At 41.1% G+C, this 15408-nt stretch overlaps 1 protein-coding gene across 6 annotated transcripts in view; it reads left to right on the forward strand.

Moving 5' to 3' along the window:
• The window catches only part of SLC12A8 (solute carrier family 12 member 8), a 65619-nt gene that overhangs the window by 36553 nt on the left and 13658 nt on the right, over positions 1-15408 (forward strand). For all 6 annotated transcript variants that reach the window (XR_014541403.1, XM_083584988.1, XM_083584986.1 and 3 more), the window contains 3 exons: positions 2503-2616; positions 8775-8862; positions 9703-9790. Coding sequence is in view for 5 of the 6 variants with exons in the window: in XM_083584988.1 (XP_083441114.1) it covers positions 2503-2616; positions 8775-8862; positions 9703-9790 (290 nt within the window). In the remaining variant the exon portion in view is untranslated. The remainder of the gene's footprint in view (positions 1-2502; positions 2617-8774; positions 8863-9702; positions 9791-15408) is intronic.

A 15408-nucleotide genomic window follows, 5' to 3' on the forward strand; every position in this document is an offset into this window, starting at 1 on the left:
AGTATAGCATGGTTGAGTATTGCACTACTGCTTTCTCTTCACTTCGCTCAGCTTTAACATTGTCAACTGACTTTATCTTGAATTTGACCCAAAACTTGACTAATCTGTAATGAAGTCCAGGCTTCGCAGAACTTGGCATGGTGGATATCCTTTCGGCAGTTGCATAATGGCTCACCCTGCATAACCACTGCTCACTGGCAGCTTATTCACCTCTCAAGGCGTTTTCCAAGTTCTCAAAGCATTCGGCCAAAACCTCAAACTCTTCCAAACCTTTAAGGTGTGTCCTTTACTCCGAAGCACTAAACACTCTAACATCCCAAAATATGTGTTTTTTAAAAATCCAGTCACCCTTACACAGAAGTTAAAAACTGCAGAAACGTAAACGTTTCCTAAGTTTCCTGTTCATTTGCTGAGGGAAGTCAGTGAAGGCTACGGGGTATTTGCTTCTTTTGCAATGGCACACTACACACTGGGGGTGTGGAATATGAGCACAGCCTCTGTGCTAAATCTTCTTGTTCACTCCTCTGGGATTCTTTTCCTTGCTGTGCATGACCCTGCCTATGAAACCCCTCCCAGGGAGCCTTCAGTAAAGTTTTATAGCAAAGTCTGCCTGTAGATTCCATGAATAATAGATGCCAAGTCCTGGGTTTCACGGATCAGTGATTATCGTTTTAAGGCATCAAGAAGGATACCCTTTTCTTTTTCATGAAGGCTAAAGATGGTCACGGAAATGTGTAGCTTCATTTGACCTCCGCGACTTTGCTTGAAGGCTTGCCAGATGTCAAGGGGCCCAGACTCTGCCTCAAATCCAGAAACAGTTAAACTTGAACTGCCCCAGTAGAGGCCTGACATTTCCCAAGTCTCTTTGCCTGTTAGGTGAGATTTCTTCAGGGCCAGATAAAAGCGATTGAGGATGCAGACCTATACACACATAGCTAGGGATGAATCACAGAATCATAGAGCTGGAAGGGACCATGAGGGTCATCTAGGCCAACCCCCTGAAATGCAGGAATCTTTTTGCCCAACATGAGGCTCAAACTCACAACCCTGAGATAAAGAGACTCATGCTCTACCAACTGAGCTACCCTTTGGATAAACCGCATTGAACACAGTAGAGCTTATTTCCAGACAGGAATAGCCAAATCTGTCCATTTCAGCTTCTCCTGGTTGCTCATTTTTCCAATCGTAGATTCAGTTCTCCACATGCCCACTTCAGTTTGCAGATTTTAAAAAAATAAATAAAAGTTAGCATGAAGATTCAGCAGCATTTTTGTACAAATTGTACATATTTTTTATATGTAATTTCCCCCAATATGCACATTTTTGCAAACCGATTTCCCTTATAATGCAATGTATTTTGCATGTCCCCCCCCCAATAATATATGAATTTATACTCACACTTTAGTATATGCTTTTTATGCACATTAATTGACTGGAGAGCTGCATTGCAAAATTCAGATAAGTGTGAATTTTGAAGGATGGCTGTTTTTCAGTTCATGTTTTGTTTCAGAAAGTGTGAATTCGCTTAGTTTGCCTTTGAATGTGAACTGAATTGAGCCCCCCCCAAAACCCTCTTCCAGGTACATGTGATTTTTTAATTGTACTATAGAAGTGGTAAACCAGCTACCACTCAGATGTAGGCTATATAAACAATTCCCAAAAACCAGACATGACTTTCAATGCCTTTCCTTGAATGCTGAATAAAAAAAAAAGATGCAAATAATTCACAGATTCAATTCATTGTTGTATAATTAAAAAAAAATACTCAGTCCCAGCCATAATAATTGAAATTCAGCTAATGTAAAGGGTCAGGTAGTCTCAAACTGGGAATCTGAGCTTCAGGACCAAAGTGTCTTCGCCTCTCGATCACTGTGGTATCTGGTTGAATGAAGGACCTGCTTGTTTTCTGCAATGCAACTGCTTTGGGTGGCCAGAGGGCAGTGCTGCAGCTACCAACTCAGTAGGATCAGGTGATAAAAGGAGCAAATGAGATTCTACCAGTCCTATAAGCCCCTGGCTCTGGAATAGCTTCTCAGTCTGAGCAGCCTGATGCTTTGCCTCCCTTCCAGATCACCATCTCCAACACTGATCAGGATTTGAATATTCTAATGATACAATTTTGCTGGCTTTGCAATTTATGATTAAAATAGGCTTGTTAATTATCCCTGATTTTAATACATGCTGGTGTGTTGTTGTTGTTTTTTAAAAAAAGAACTCTTTCCTATTTATTCCAAAGCACCACAGTCCAGAAACATGATAGATGTCTTATTTCAGACTTGATAGTGCAGTATTCCCCTTCAACATTTGCTGTCATATCTTTGTGATTCATTAACAATGCAGTTGCCTTTTTCTGACGCTCGTGGAAAGTAGACCATCTCCGCAAATAAGTAGCAATGGAAAACAATAGGATATGATGGGGAGGGTGTAAATAAGGAGAGCATAAATAAAGACTGCAGCAGGCTATGACGTTAAACATGTGTTATTTTACTTTGAAACATGCAGAACATGGTTTCGTTGGTTATTCAGAGGAGCTAATGTTGAATAACACGCTGCCGAACTACAGCCCGGGGGAGTCTTTCTTCACTGTGTTTGGAGTGTTCTTCCCAGCTGCTACAGGTACCGTAGAATTGTATAAGATGCACTTAATAATTCTTGTGGTTGTAAGTGTGCTACACAAATACAGAATCCTAAACATCTCCCTTGTGCTTTTTTAAAAACCCATAAGTTTACAGTCCTTATTCTAGTGAAGAAAATTTGGGAGCAATATCTATTTGCTTTAAAAGTGCAACACACACACACACACACACACACACACACACACACACGTGTGGTTGTGCAAAAAGGAATGACTTCTGAACTCTACATAGATCTCTGTCTCTTCTTTTGACTTTTCAGTCTCTTTTCCCCACCCCTCTCAAATATCTTGTGTATTCTTTGCTATGTCTTTGATGAAAGCAGCAGAAGCAGGATTGGCAGACTTGCCCTCAGAACGTTCTGGAGTGTTTTTGCGGGCTGTTTATTTGTTGGCTTGTTTCTGTACCTTTCTGCCCAAGCCCCCAGGGGAACAATAAAATCAATACAATTAAACTCCACGATGGCAGAAATAGACCAGCCACACACCAAAGATAAACTGGAAACCTATCACAATAAATGTTGGCCTGAAACCTGTGGAATTAAGATGCTGGCAGTTTTAAGATCCCTTTCCTAATGATCCCTCGTGTGGTTTTCTCCTTTTCCACAGCTGCCACACACTAGGCCAACATTTTCATTGAGCTACTCCAAGTTTCCTTTCCTGATCACTTGCCACCAGCTCAGACCACATCAGTGTGCTTATTAGGATTCTTTTACCACCAGGTGCATCAGCTTAAACGACACTGAATTTGCCATTTTATTGCCCATTCACCCAGTTTGGCACCTTTGGAGTGATTTGTAATCACCTTTTGTTTTCATCAACCTGACTAATTCAGTGTCATCTCACTACTCACCCCTAACTCCAGATCATCTATGAACAAGTTTAAAAAACACAGGCCCTAATACAAATCTTGGGGGGGAACAACACATTTTTTTTCACATCCCTCCATTATGAGAACTGTCCATTGACTCTTGCTCTGTGCTTCTTGTTCTTTAACCTTTACTGATTTCCCAAGAGGATCCACATGGTGGCTAGGATTGCTCAGTAGCCTTTCATGAAAGTCTGTTGGCTCACCTCCAGCTACATGCTTGGTTAGTACCTGAGTAGAGACCATTGTTTATTTTTACAAAATTTCCTAAAATTAGAGATAGAGATAGATAATGATGGGGGAGAGGCAGAGAGAAACCCCATACGTAATGCCGAAGCATAGTTGCTTTGCATCCAACACAGGCAAGTATAGAAGGAGGAATATTTATGAGTGCTGCAATAAAAATTACCCTCAATGTCGTTAAATGGTTCTTCACTCTTCCTAATTCTTGGCAGCTAGGAAAAAAGCCAAACCTAACAGATATAATTTATTTCAAAAGTATGGGTGAATTATTACTTCATTAGTACTAGTAAAACCAGTAGCTATGCTAAACGCTCTCCCTGATTGCAATTTTTTGTGTTAAGAATATCATTAATTTGGTTGCTACCGAACAGCTTCCTCTTTATTCTTCTAGTATGTTTTATAGCATTTAGCTTCTCACAATGGCCGTGTGTCAGTGGCATGTGTAAATTAACGTCCCGTTCCTCTAGCTAGCTGTGCTCAAATAATGCTTGCAGGAACTTGGCCTGAAGAAGAACTCCTCTTGAGCATTTGGAACCTGACATTGCCACAAACTGCAGACAACTAGATAAGCAGCAAGTGATAATGATAATATGAACACCCATGCAATTAATGGGTATCTGGTCCCACTTAATGGTTGATTCTGTAGCACTGGTGAAGCCACATGGGTATGGATCATGTGGGAGGCCAATGTGGAAACCATATAAGAGCAGGATAGAAGCACAATTAAGAATGAGCTGGAATTAAAGCGACTCAGAGCAAGAGAAACACAGGTATCTAGAGATAACCATAGGAGGAATTGGATAGTTTCTCAGGCACCAGAACAGATTTTAATTCTGAAGCCACAACATACTATTTTTATTATTAGTGTTAGTACTAGTAATATTCAAGGGGCCTAACAGTAATCAGACGACATTGTGATGTAAGCTTAGTCAGTGTCTCAGGACTTTGTTGTTTTTTTCTACAACAAACACGGCTTCCACTCTAAAATGTATTATTGCAACGCCGTCATTCACTTACTCCACATTAAGACTGTTTAGCCCATAACAAAAATGGCAAACAGTCACTTGGTATTTCCCTAGTCTGAACATTCTGTAGGAGTCCTACATTCTAGAGAATTTCCGTAGAATTTTGTTTTTGGCATTGGTCTAAATAGCCAAAGATGAAAATGAAGCTGTGTGGATGCCTGAACTCCCCTCTCAAGAAAGCCTTAAACATGTGACCCACCAACCCAAACCTAGACCACCAGCCAAGTATTGTGGCCTGTGATGAGCTTGACAAATGCTCTTGTTTTATATTCCCAGACAAACATTAGAAGAAGTTTTATGAAGTCCTTGTTGGGCTGTATAGACTGAGGGGCGCTTTTCACTTGTAGGCTAGTACTGCAAGTTATTCTTTAAGATCCTGGGATATAGAGCTACCACATAAGATGTGATGAAGGATACTAGCACCAGTCTTTCTTCTTTCAGTGTTCTCTGGGGCCCTGATTGGCCCCTAGTCAAGGTTTTTGCTTCTTTCTAAAATCTGTGTAAACCAGGCCTAAAGAACCTGCAGTCCTCCAATATGATGTTGGATTGCAGCTCCCATCACCCCCGACTATTAACTATACTGGCTGCATGATTGAAATTGGAGTTCAACAACACTTGGAGGGCCACAGGTTCCCCGGAGGGCCACAGGTGTAAACCATTCTAGATCTGACAAATGGTTTGCAAACTTTTTACTTGCAAGCCAAAGGTTTTTCACTCAGATCTCCCTGCATTTTTATTTAGACTCCTATCCTCTCTTGTGTTTGACATAGACTGCCCATTTATTGATCTTGGCCCCTGTCTATAATATAGTGTCATAACAAAACATTTGGTTAAATGCAAATTGTGGTGGATAATCTTACTGGCAGATCCATGTGGGCGGTACTGAATATAGTGTGTAGATTTAAGGAATCATGCTCTTAATTTACCAGTGAGTGTGGTTTAGCAGCACTGGAGTTTGCCAGTGGCTGGTTTTATGCCTGGATGCACCTGTTAAGCTGAGAATAAATGTAAGGAATTGCTTTGACATTCTGAAATGGCAGAAAGCCACATGAGCAATATTTTCAGAAAGGCCATTGCTTTCTATGAAAAAAAGATGAGGTTCTGACTAATTCAAGCCCATTCTTCATCTGAAGCTGCGATTCCAAGTGTGGGAGGAAGATGGAAACAGAAGGTGGTTTAACTACCTCATCCAGCAAAGGGAGACTATGTCCTTCCTTCAGTTCCCACCCCCAATTTGTAGCCTTACCAATATTGGAGTTCCAGTGTTGTTAAGGGAAAGGCTACAGAAGTTCTAATGGTGGTAGAGAAAGGATTTCTGACTTCAGATATCCCTGTCAATGGTTAAAGCTCTTTCCCTTTTTTTCTGCCCTTGGGGAGAGATAGATCCTGTGTTCCCTATAGCCCCTGGGGCACTCTGCCAGGGACCTTAGGATTGCAGAGCTAATAACTTGAACAGCCTGGCAGAGGCAACTGCAGCTCTAGCTACACAGATGGAGCAGTCTTGCTCCTACTTCAGCCTGCCAGAACCAAAGGTCATAGTTGGGTCTCACTTACGGTAACGTAGAGTTCTGCAACTAAGTCACTATCTGGCTCCAGTGTAGTTAAATCAGACTAACGTGTCGTTTCTAGAGACTGCTTAGACAGAGAATAATAACAATACTGTAATGAATTGAAGGTTGTGGATTAAATTTCATTCTCAGTGTCTTTGGATTTGTTGTTTATCATGCTCCACTGATGTAAGTAACAGTGATATTACTTTATTTTATAGCCACATGGCCAATAATGTCATGCAGCTCTGCTCCTTTCTTTGTAATAGATATTTAAAGCATTTCAGATGAAGCTACTGGCTTTCTTCCCGAACATTTTGTAATGTAATAGTAAAGAAGTGGCTCTGTCATCCAAGCAATTAAACTGTTGCATCAGTTGCATGAGAAGTTGTGGGTGTGGGAGATGTTGATTTTACTGAATTAGTTCAGAAAGATTGCAACAACAACCACAGATAGTTTAAAAATACTGAGAGGGAAAGCCATTCCAGATGTAGGCAGACAGGATTTTTTTTAACCATACGTGTGTGTGTGTGTGTGTGTGTGTGTGTGTGTGTGTACAGAAATGTATTAAACAGTTTGCTCATTTGGGCTGAGATATGTACTTGCAGAGTAATCCTAAGCATGTTTGCTCTGAAGTGAGTCTCCCTGGGTTCAATAGGATATGGTCTCTCCAGTAAGTGTTTTTAGAATTGCAGCCTTAGGCATTCCCAAATACGGCCCCTTTGAAATCCAAGCATAGCTGATACTAGAATAGGCTTTGTATGTTAATGCCATGTCTGGACATTATGGTAGATTGCACAGAGGCACCCAACATTATTCTGGAAACTGCATTCTGTGTTAGCTGCACTTTTTTGGCAATTTTCAAGGATAATCCTAAGTAGAGTGTGCTACAGTGATCTAGGCAAAAGGTTGCTAGAGCATGCAAAACTGTACACGTTATCTTGGTTGAGGAACAGACATAGCTGGCAAATCAGCCAAAGCTGGAAGCAGGCACCTCTTTGTTTATGGCATTTATATACTGCGTAAACATCTCTAAGTTGTGTACATAAAAATAAACATTTCCCACACAACCTTAATAAACCAAGATGCTGTATGGACCCTGTAGCATTGGAGAGGACCTTGGGAGTGACTGTATCAACAGTCCTCCTCATCTTGCCATCTCACAACAGGACCAGGGCCTAAAAAGGATCACAGTCTCCATCCACTGGTAAACTCTCCAGAGTACTCAAGAATCAGTTTCCATTAGCCTTTGAGGGCAGACCATCTGAATCGGTCCTCCATTCCAGCAGGGAGTGACTGCTGTTAAAAGTACAACCTTTAACAGGAAACTGATTTTACAGAATGGGACAATCTTAAAAGTATCAAGCAGCACCCAAACACCGTTGGATTGGGGTGTCCTTTATTGGGTTAGAACAAGACAGAATCAAAACAAGCAGAGCAATCAAAGAATGTGTTGGTAGCAGAGAAAGATAGCATTTGAACTGAGACAAAAATGACAGATTGCTACTGTGTGAATGCAAAACTGAGGTAAGAATGAAAGGCCCAAGTTAGAGCAAAGAAGGTGATGATTATTGATACCGTAAACTGACTTTTAGCTTGCCCACACTTCCCTTGCCCCACTCCTTTCCCAGGGAAAACTCACTCTAAATCGGAACAAACAGCAACCCACTGAAAACCGATTGCTGTTTGCTCCAGTTGAGTCCTAAGGAGTGGTTTTCCCTGGGGAAAAGCAGTGGGACAAGAGGAAGTGCCGATAAGCCCTTTGTCTGAGCTGCTGTAAGCTGTAACATAGGAAAGTGCTCTTTCGGTTCAGTTCTAGTGCCTTTTTACTTGGAAGAAAGATGTGTGTTGCAGGGTGCTGGGTAATCCTTTCCCTTGCGTACTGAGAGTATGTATGTGACTGTTGTCTTATCAAATAGTTACCAATTGAACACTTTGCAATTAATTCATTAAGGAGAGCCCACCTATACCAAATTGGTAGAGGGTGGGTAACAGTAATCACAGACATAAAGGGCAAATGCTGGATCCCTTTGTCCTGAAGGCTCATGATCTAAACATTTTGTAACAAGCGTTATCTTGTGAATGTGTCAGAACCTATAATATATTTGGAGTACACTACCCACATAATATGTGTGGCCTGTTTGAATGATTTGCAGAGTTGAATGTCAGCGGTCATTTGGAGAGGGGACTGCTTTCAAGTGATAGTTTTGAGATAAGTCCTTTTTTGTTTAAATCTCTGCTTTTTCTTCCAGTGCCATTGTCCAGTTTGGAACAAAGAACCTCTTTGTGGGCATGTAGTTTGTAGCTTGTTGCCACTGGATACCTGATGGCTTAATCACAAAGCTTGTATACATGGCCCTGATATCAGCATATGCACCGGTGATGTTTTTAAAAAGGCTACTGTCTTACAGCAATCTAACACAGTGTCCTCTTTATTTTCCCGTGTTCCCAAAACGCAGGTGTGATGGCTGGGTTCAATATGAGTGGTGATCTCAGGAAGCCTGCAACAGATATCCCTCTAGGATCCCTATCTGCTATAGGTGTTTCGTAAGTCCCTTGAAAACAAGGTGGTGGTGCTTATGAGGAAACCTCCTGGTAACTTTCTTTCTGTCATGTGTGATATAGATTATTGTAATATGAAAATAGATTTATTTATTACCTGACAAATCAAACCTAGGCAGAGAGTCAAAGAATCTTCCTGGGCAGCTTAGCAAAAAGAATAATGAATTAATGTTTGTCTCCCCACCTTCTATTTCTGATTTAGAGGATATATAAGAATTTGTGGATGCTGAGATTCGTCTGAAATGGATATAAATCTTAAAAGAAAAGAGGGGGAAAGCCCCAACCTCTTCCTCTAGTTGGGGGGAAGTATCCACAAGGAATATGAAACAAACAGGCTGAGTCTTTCTCTAACATCCACCGCAGATCCCTAGATAGATTCCACAGCAAATGGATTTTTAGAAATAATTCTTAAATTAAAGGATCCCATTGGATTTGAATTTATAATAAATGAGATACACTGCTACCTAAATGATGTTTCTCACTTTGGTTTACAGATAAATATTTTGATTTGTAACCAGAGATTGTGGCACACTTGTTAAAGTACTTGACTATACTCCTATATGCTTTGTCTTACTGGGTAATATGACTGGTCAGATCTCACCTGTGTCTAGTTCTGGGCACCACTTGTGCAGCGACTCAGATGGGAATAGCAAGGAAGCAACTATTAGAGCATTTTCAGAATGTAGAGCAAGGAAGATTACATGCTACTATCATTGATTATTTACTTAAGTGGATAGTTTTATACTGTAAGGCAATGGATGCCTAACATAATTTAGAAAAATAATTGATATGCTTGGCACTAATATTTCTTTTATTTCTTCGCAGGTGGTTTCTATACATAGTATTTGTTTTTTTGTTGGGAGCCACTTGTACCCGGGTATCACTGCGCTATGATTTTATGATGGCAGAAAAGGTAGCTAACTGAGATTCTCTAGCTACATAAAACAGATGGATTTGAAAATGCATAATTGAAAACTTGCATATTTGAAAACAAGCTATAGGGTTTCTGTGTCCTGGAGCTTGAGTCTGTTCAGACTAAAAGCCAAATCATAGTCTGGCACTATGTAGCTGAGTGCTGGACTTGTGCACTCTGTCTTCCTCCCCTTGTGTGATCTGATTTGCCACCTCACTTCTTCACTTTAGTTTGCGTTTGCACTGTCTAAACTAGGCTTACTATGGTTTACACAAGCCAGAGTCTACGTGGTTCAGGTGTACAGCAAACTTATGTTTTAATTCTCAGTCAGAGGCAAGAGATTCTACCCTTGCTCCCTGAAGCAGAGCAACATGTTACACACGTGATCAGTATATTACACAAATAGCAGCAGCAAGTATAGATCACAGGTGACCAAACTACTGTATATGAGCTATATGCTCCAGGAAGAGTTAGAGGAATGGAGACAGAGAAGGGACTTACGAGGTTTTTGGATTTCCCAAACTTCTCTTATTCGTTTCAAATGCCTGTAGTGATCATAATGTAGTATATTGTAATATATGTAGTATATTATTTATCTTTATAAATAATAGATACAACATAGATACAACTCTGCATACTGTACATCTGCAGAATTTTGTTTATTATGCAGATCAAAGTTTTATTTATTTACTTTTCAGCATTTGTATGGTACTCCTTAGGCAGCTTACAATAAATGGCCATTTGTACAACAAAAATATGGGAACTGCTGCCTTAAAATTACACTTTGTAGCCAGTATGAAGGTCTACTTCCTTTTGGAATATCCCACACAATTTACTGTGGAAAACTGATTTGGGCAGCTTACATTCTCTTACAGATCTCAGTATTACCTCTTAACAGAGGGATTGAACTAAGAGCCTTAAGAATTAAAGCAGGCCAATATTATCAAACAGCAAATGCTCTATATTGTTCAGTGTCCCCTATTCCTTCACTGGAACCCCAGACCAAACTGAAATTGCTAAATAAAATTATAAAGGCTCCCTTTCAGAAAGTCAATCTTACACTTTCAGATTTAGCCCAGCATAACTGCAGTGAAAGTTAAGAGGATTATTAAATACTAGACATTCCATTGTGATATATATATGCCAATTTGTAGCTATGAAGTCTGATATAAAAGGTTTCCTTTTAATTCCCCATTCTAGCTTATTGTGATTGAAATTAGCACTTCATTGTTTGAAAGTCCAGGGAGACATCTTGAGCTAAAAGGTTCCTGCATTGCAACAGATTAGATTAGATCAGGCATAGGCAAACTCGGCTCTCCAGATGTTTTGGGACTACAACTCCCATCATCCCTGACCACTGGTTCTGCTATCTAGGGATGATGGGAGTTTTAGTTCCAAAATATCTGGAGGGCCGAGTCTGCCTATGCTTGGATTAGATGACCCTTGTGGTCCCTTCCTACCCTATGATTCTTTGGTTCTTTGCATCCTTAAGGATGCAATTCAGCAATTTGCCCTTACATGTTCAAGAACAGTTTCTTAATACTTCCAGGGCATGGTCTGAGGACACATGATGTTGCCATCTTGTTGAAGCTCAGCAGATATGGGTCTCGACCAGCACCTGGATGGCAGACTACATGTTGGCAGGTGTAGCCAGGCCCTTTGCAGCACTGAGCCTCTCTCCAAATGGCAGTTCGTCAGAGCCAGAGGGAAATCTCTGTTGCATCGTATCTCACACTTCCCAGTGTGTTTCATGTCACTTTCCTTATCACAAAAAGTCCAGTCTTTTTGGGAAGCAGGTTTGCTGCATAAGACCTCCCAACCAACTATAATTGCACAGCCTCTGTTTTCTGGCACATGATTGACTCCCACCCCAAAATGGCGAAAGTCTGGAAGCACCCTTGGAGAGCTCTCTTTGCTGGTCACTTAGCTGGGTTAATAGCCATTCAATTGTAGCCTGCCTTTCGCTTTTGGTTCACAAGTTATTAACCATCACAATCCATTTTAATCCTGCTGTTCCTCCAATGATCTCAAGACAACTCCTATTTTCTACCATGTTCTACTTACAACAACTTGTTAAGGGAGGTCAGGTTGAGAAATAGTGCCTGGTTCACTTTGACCCAGTAAGCTTCCTGGCTGAGCAGGGACCTGAGCCAAGATCTCTGTTATACCGCACTGTATTCCTGTTGTGTAGGCAGGTATTAAACCTGCAGACATCAGACCAATCATGATGGAGCTCTCTTACTTGGTCTGCTAGAAAGTAATCCCCTGTTGTGAATGCAGTTCACACTGTGTTCTGGTCTAGCCAGCCTTGTTGTCATAATGTGTATTTAATGGGTCCAGCACAGTAGAAAAGGAGCACACTTGGCTGTTACCTTTAGCAAACAGAGAGAATGCAAGCCATATGGAAAATGCTAGTTTAAATTTTGCTTTTTTCGGAAAAGAGACTGCTCAGCAAATTCTTTCGGAAAGAAAGCTTGAGCCCATCTCTATTCAACATGAAAACACAGGAATCAGGAGACAAGGGCTTTCTTTCTATTTTGAGCGATACAAGGTGCTGCTGATGTAATAAAAGGATTAAAATATGCTGACAGAATTGCACTTTGCTGGTCTTGCGTGGCAAATGTAATTTGTGAAAAATAATGTGGTAGTATATTGGTCATTTATTCTTAAAGTAACGTCATCAAATGCAATTTTGTTAAACTTAAGAGAGAAGGAAATAAAGTAAATTGGATATTAGAGGTGATCAAATCTGAATTAAGAATTCCTTGTGAAGAATTTGTCTTCATTGAATGGTGTGTGTGTGTGTACTTTTGAGCTTTTCAAAAGTACTTTTCAATGAAAAGACAACTTCCTTCCAAGTTGTGAATGGAATGTCAAGTAGCACTTTCAAATACAGACCTTTTGGGTAACTGAAATTATATGCGAATCTTGATACAATCCACTATTGGTTTTCAAATGCACAGTGAGATGACTTTTAAAAATGTATTATGATAGTGGGTAGCAATGCTATTTTCAAATCAGTTATTTATTTGTTCATTTTACAATTGAAAACTTATATTCCTTGCCCCCCTCCCCTTTCCTCTGTTCTTTTTCTCTGTCAGCAACACAGTTTTGTATATGAAGAAAGAAGCTTAGTTTGGTTTTGTGTGGGTTTTATTGGTTTTGAAAGACTGCAGGAATTCTTTGATCTTCCTGGTCCTGCAGACTGCTTTCATAAGCAGAAACAAGCTGTGATCCTAAACACAGTTACTAGGAAGAAAGTCCCATTGAACATAGTGGGGAATACTTCTGAGTAAACGTGTAGGGGTTGTACTTCTATGATATGCCATATTTTCTTAGGTGATATATATACATAAAACTGAATGTTTTCTTAGGAAATCATATAATTATTATTAAATGCATGTCAGCTATAGAAGGCTTGTAGTTCAGTGGTGTGGTTCATTGGTAGAGCATCTGTTTTCCATGCAGAAGTTCCTGGTTCAATCCCCTGCGTCTCCAGGTAGGGCTGGAAGCGTCTGCTGTCTGAAACCCTGAAGAGCAGCTGCTAGTCATCCTTGACAGTACTGAGCTTGATTAACCAATGGACTGACTCCGGATAAGGTTGCTTCCTGTGCTCAGTCCGCATTTAGAAATTAGGGAATACGAAGGGGAGCATGAAGTCAGCTATGTTGTCCCCAAATAACAGATGCTAATTGAACGCTAAGTGTTCTTCCCATGTAAGAGAACTGCCCTCTGAGATTGCTCGGTGCAATAGCAAAAAATAACAGTAGCACCTTAGAGACCAACTAAGTTTGTTATTGGTACGAGCTTTCGTGTGCATGCACACGTCTTCAGATACAGTCATACCTCGAGTTACAGACGCATCAGATTGCGTATTTTCAGGTTACGGACCCACCGAAACCTGGAAGTACCGGAACGGGTTACTTCTGGGTTTCGGTGGCCGTGCATGCGCAGAAGTGCCAAATTGCAACCCGTGCGTGCGCAGATGCGCCGCTGTGGGTTGCGAACGTGCATCCTGCACGGATCACGTTTGCAACCCGCATGTCCACTGTACACTGTTTCAGTGTATCTGAAGAAGTGTGCATCCACACGAAAGCTCATACCAATAACAAACTTAGTTGGTCTCTAAGGTGTTACTGGAAGGAATTTTTTTATTTTGTTTCAACTACAGCAGACCAACACGGCTACCTACCTGTAACAAAAAATAACAGGTTAGTGTTCCCAATCCAGGCTCAACACGCTTGGTTTGATGAATAACTCTCCCTGTGCCCCCTCAGCAACTTCAATCCTTGTTTCATTCTAGCCACATGATCCAGAATGGGTGCAATTTATCCTGCGGATGCTTAGCAACTTCAGTGTTCCTCCCTCTCCTCATCTTCCCTTAGCAAACCCAGAAAAGGAGCAGAGTGTTTACTCATGAGGAGCAGAAACAGTGGTAATAGTACCCAGATGTAGTAGTAGTTCTGGTAGTATGTCTAGGCCTAATGACAGATGGGGTGCTGGTTACTTGCTGTTAAGCACCAGGTGTGCTTTTACATCTCATCTGTCTCCTGGGCAAGTCTACTCTGTCCGCTGTTTTAATATATTTGCAGACCTTGCTTGTAACTAGTAGGGAATATGTAATGCAGAATGAGCTGAGGCCTCTAGTTGTTCTCATGATAAGAAAAGAAACATGAGATACATGTGCTAGCTTTGTTTTGTTTCCTTTTGTTATTATGCACGGGGAATAAGTTAGTTGGATTACTAGATCAAATGGTGGGAAATGCGGTTTTTCTAACTGCAAACTGCTTAAAGCACTGGTGCTGCAGTCCTACACCCTGTTGGGAATAAGGTAAAGGGACCCCTGACAATTAGGTCCAGTCGTGGCCGACTCTGGGGTTGCGGCGCTCATCTCGCTTTATTGGCTGAGGGAGCCGGCGTACAGCTTCCGGGTCATGTGGTCAGCATGACTAAGCCGCTTCTGGCAAACCAGAGCAGCGCACGGAAACGCCGTTTACCTTCCCGCCGGAGCGGTACCTATTTATCTACTTGCACTTTGATGTGCTTTCGAACTGCTAGGTGGGCAGGAGTGGGGACCGGGCAACGGGAGCTCACCCCGTCACGGGGATTTGAACCGCTGACCTTCTGATCAGCAAGTCCTTGGCTCTGTGGTTTAACCCACAGCGCAAGACCCAGTAAACTCGTGGGACTTATATCCAAGTAAACATGTGCAAGGTTGGGCTACAGAGTTGTTCTTTTCTAACACAGTTTGAGAAGAAAGTGACTTCGACGTTTAAGACAGGAAAAGAAAAGGACCCAATCCACTCAGTGCTCAATCTTGCGCAACCCCCTTGATATTGCACAGGAGCCATCTTTTGAAGCATACATCCAAGATCAATCACTCTGCAATAAATCATTTAGAACGTGTTTCAGAAGAACACTTTGATTTATATGAAATATCTGATCTGTTTATATTCCATGTAAAAAATAAACATCTATAACATTGATTTTCTTCATTAGGCAGATAGATGGGATTGTTTTCCGGCTATCGGGAGGCTTTTAGCTTTCTGCGTCTTTTCCGGTTTGATTATCTGTCTACATAAGTGCACTCCCCTGAAATAAAACTCTCTTCAGGCTTC

This window comes from Podarcis filfolensis (assembly GCF_964270895.1).
Source record: "Podarcis filfolensis genome assembly, chromosome: 1".
NCBI classification, from domain to species: Eukaryota; Metazoa; Chordata; class Lepidosauria; order Squamata; family Lacertidae; genus Podarcis; species Podarcis filfolensis.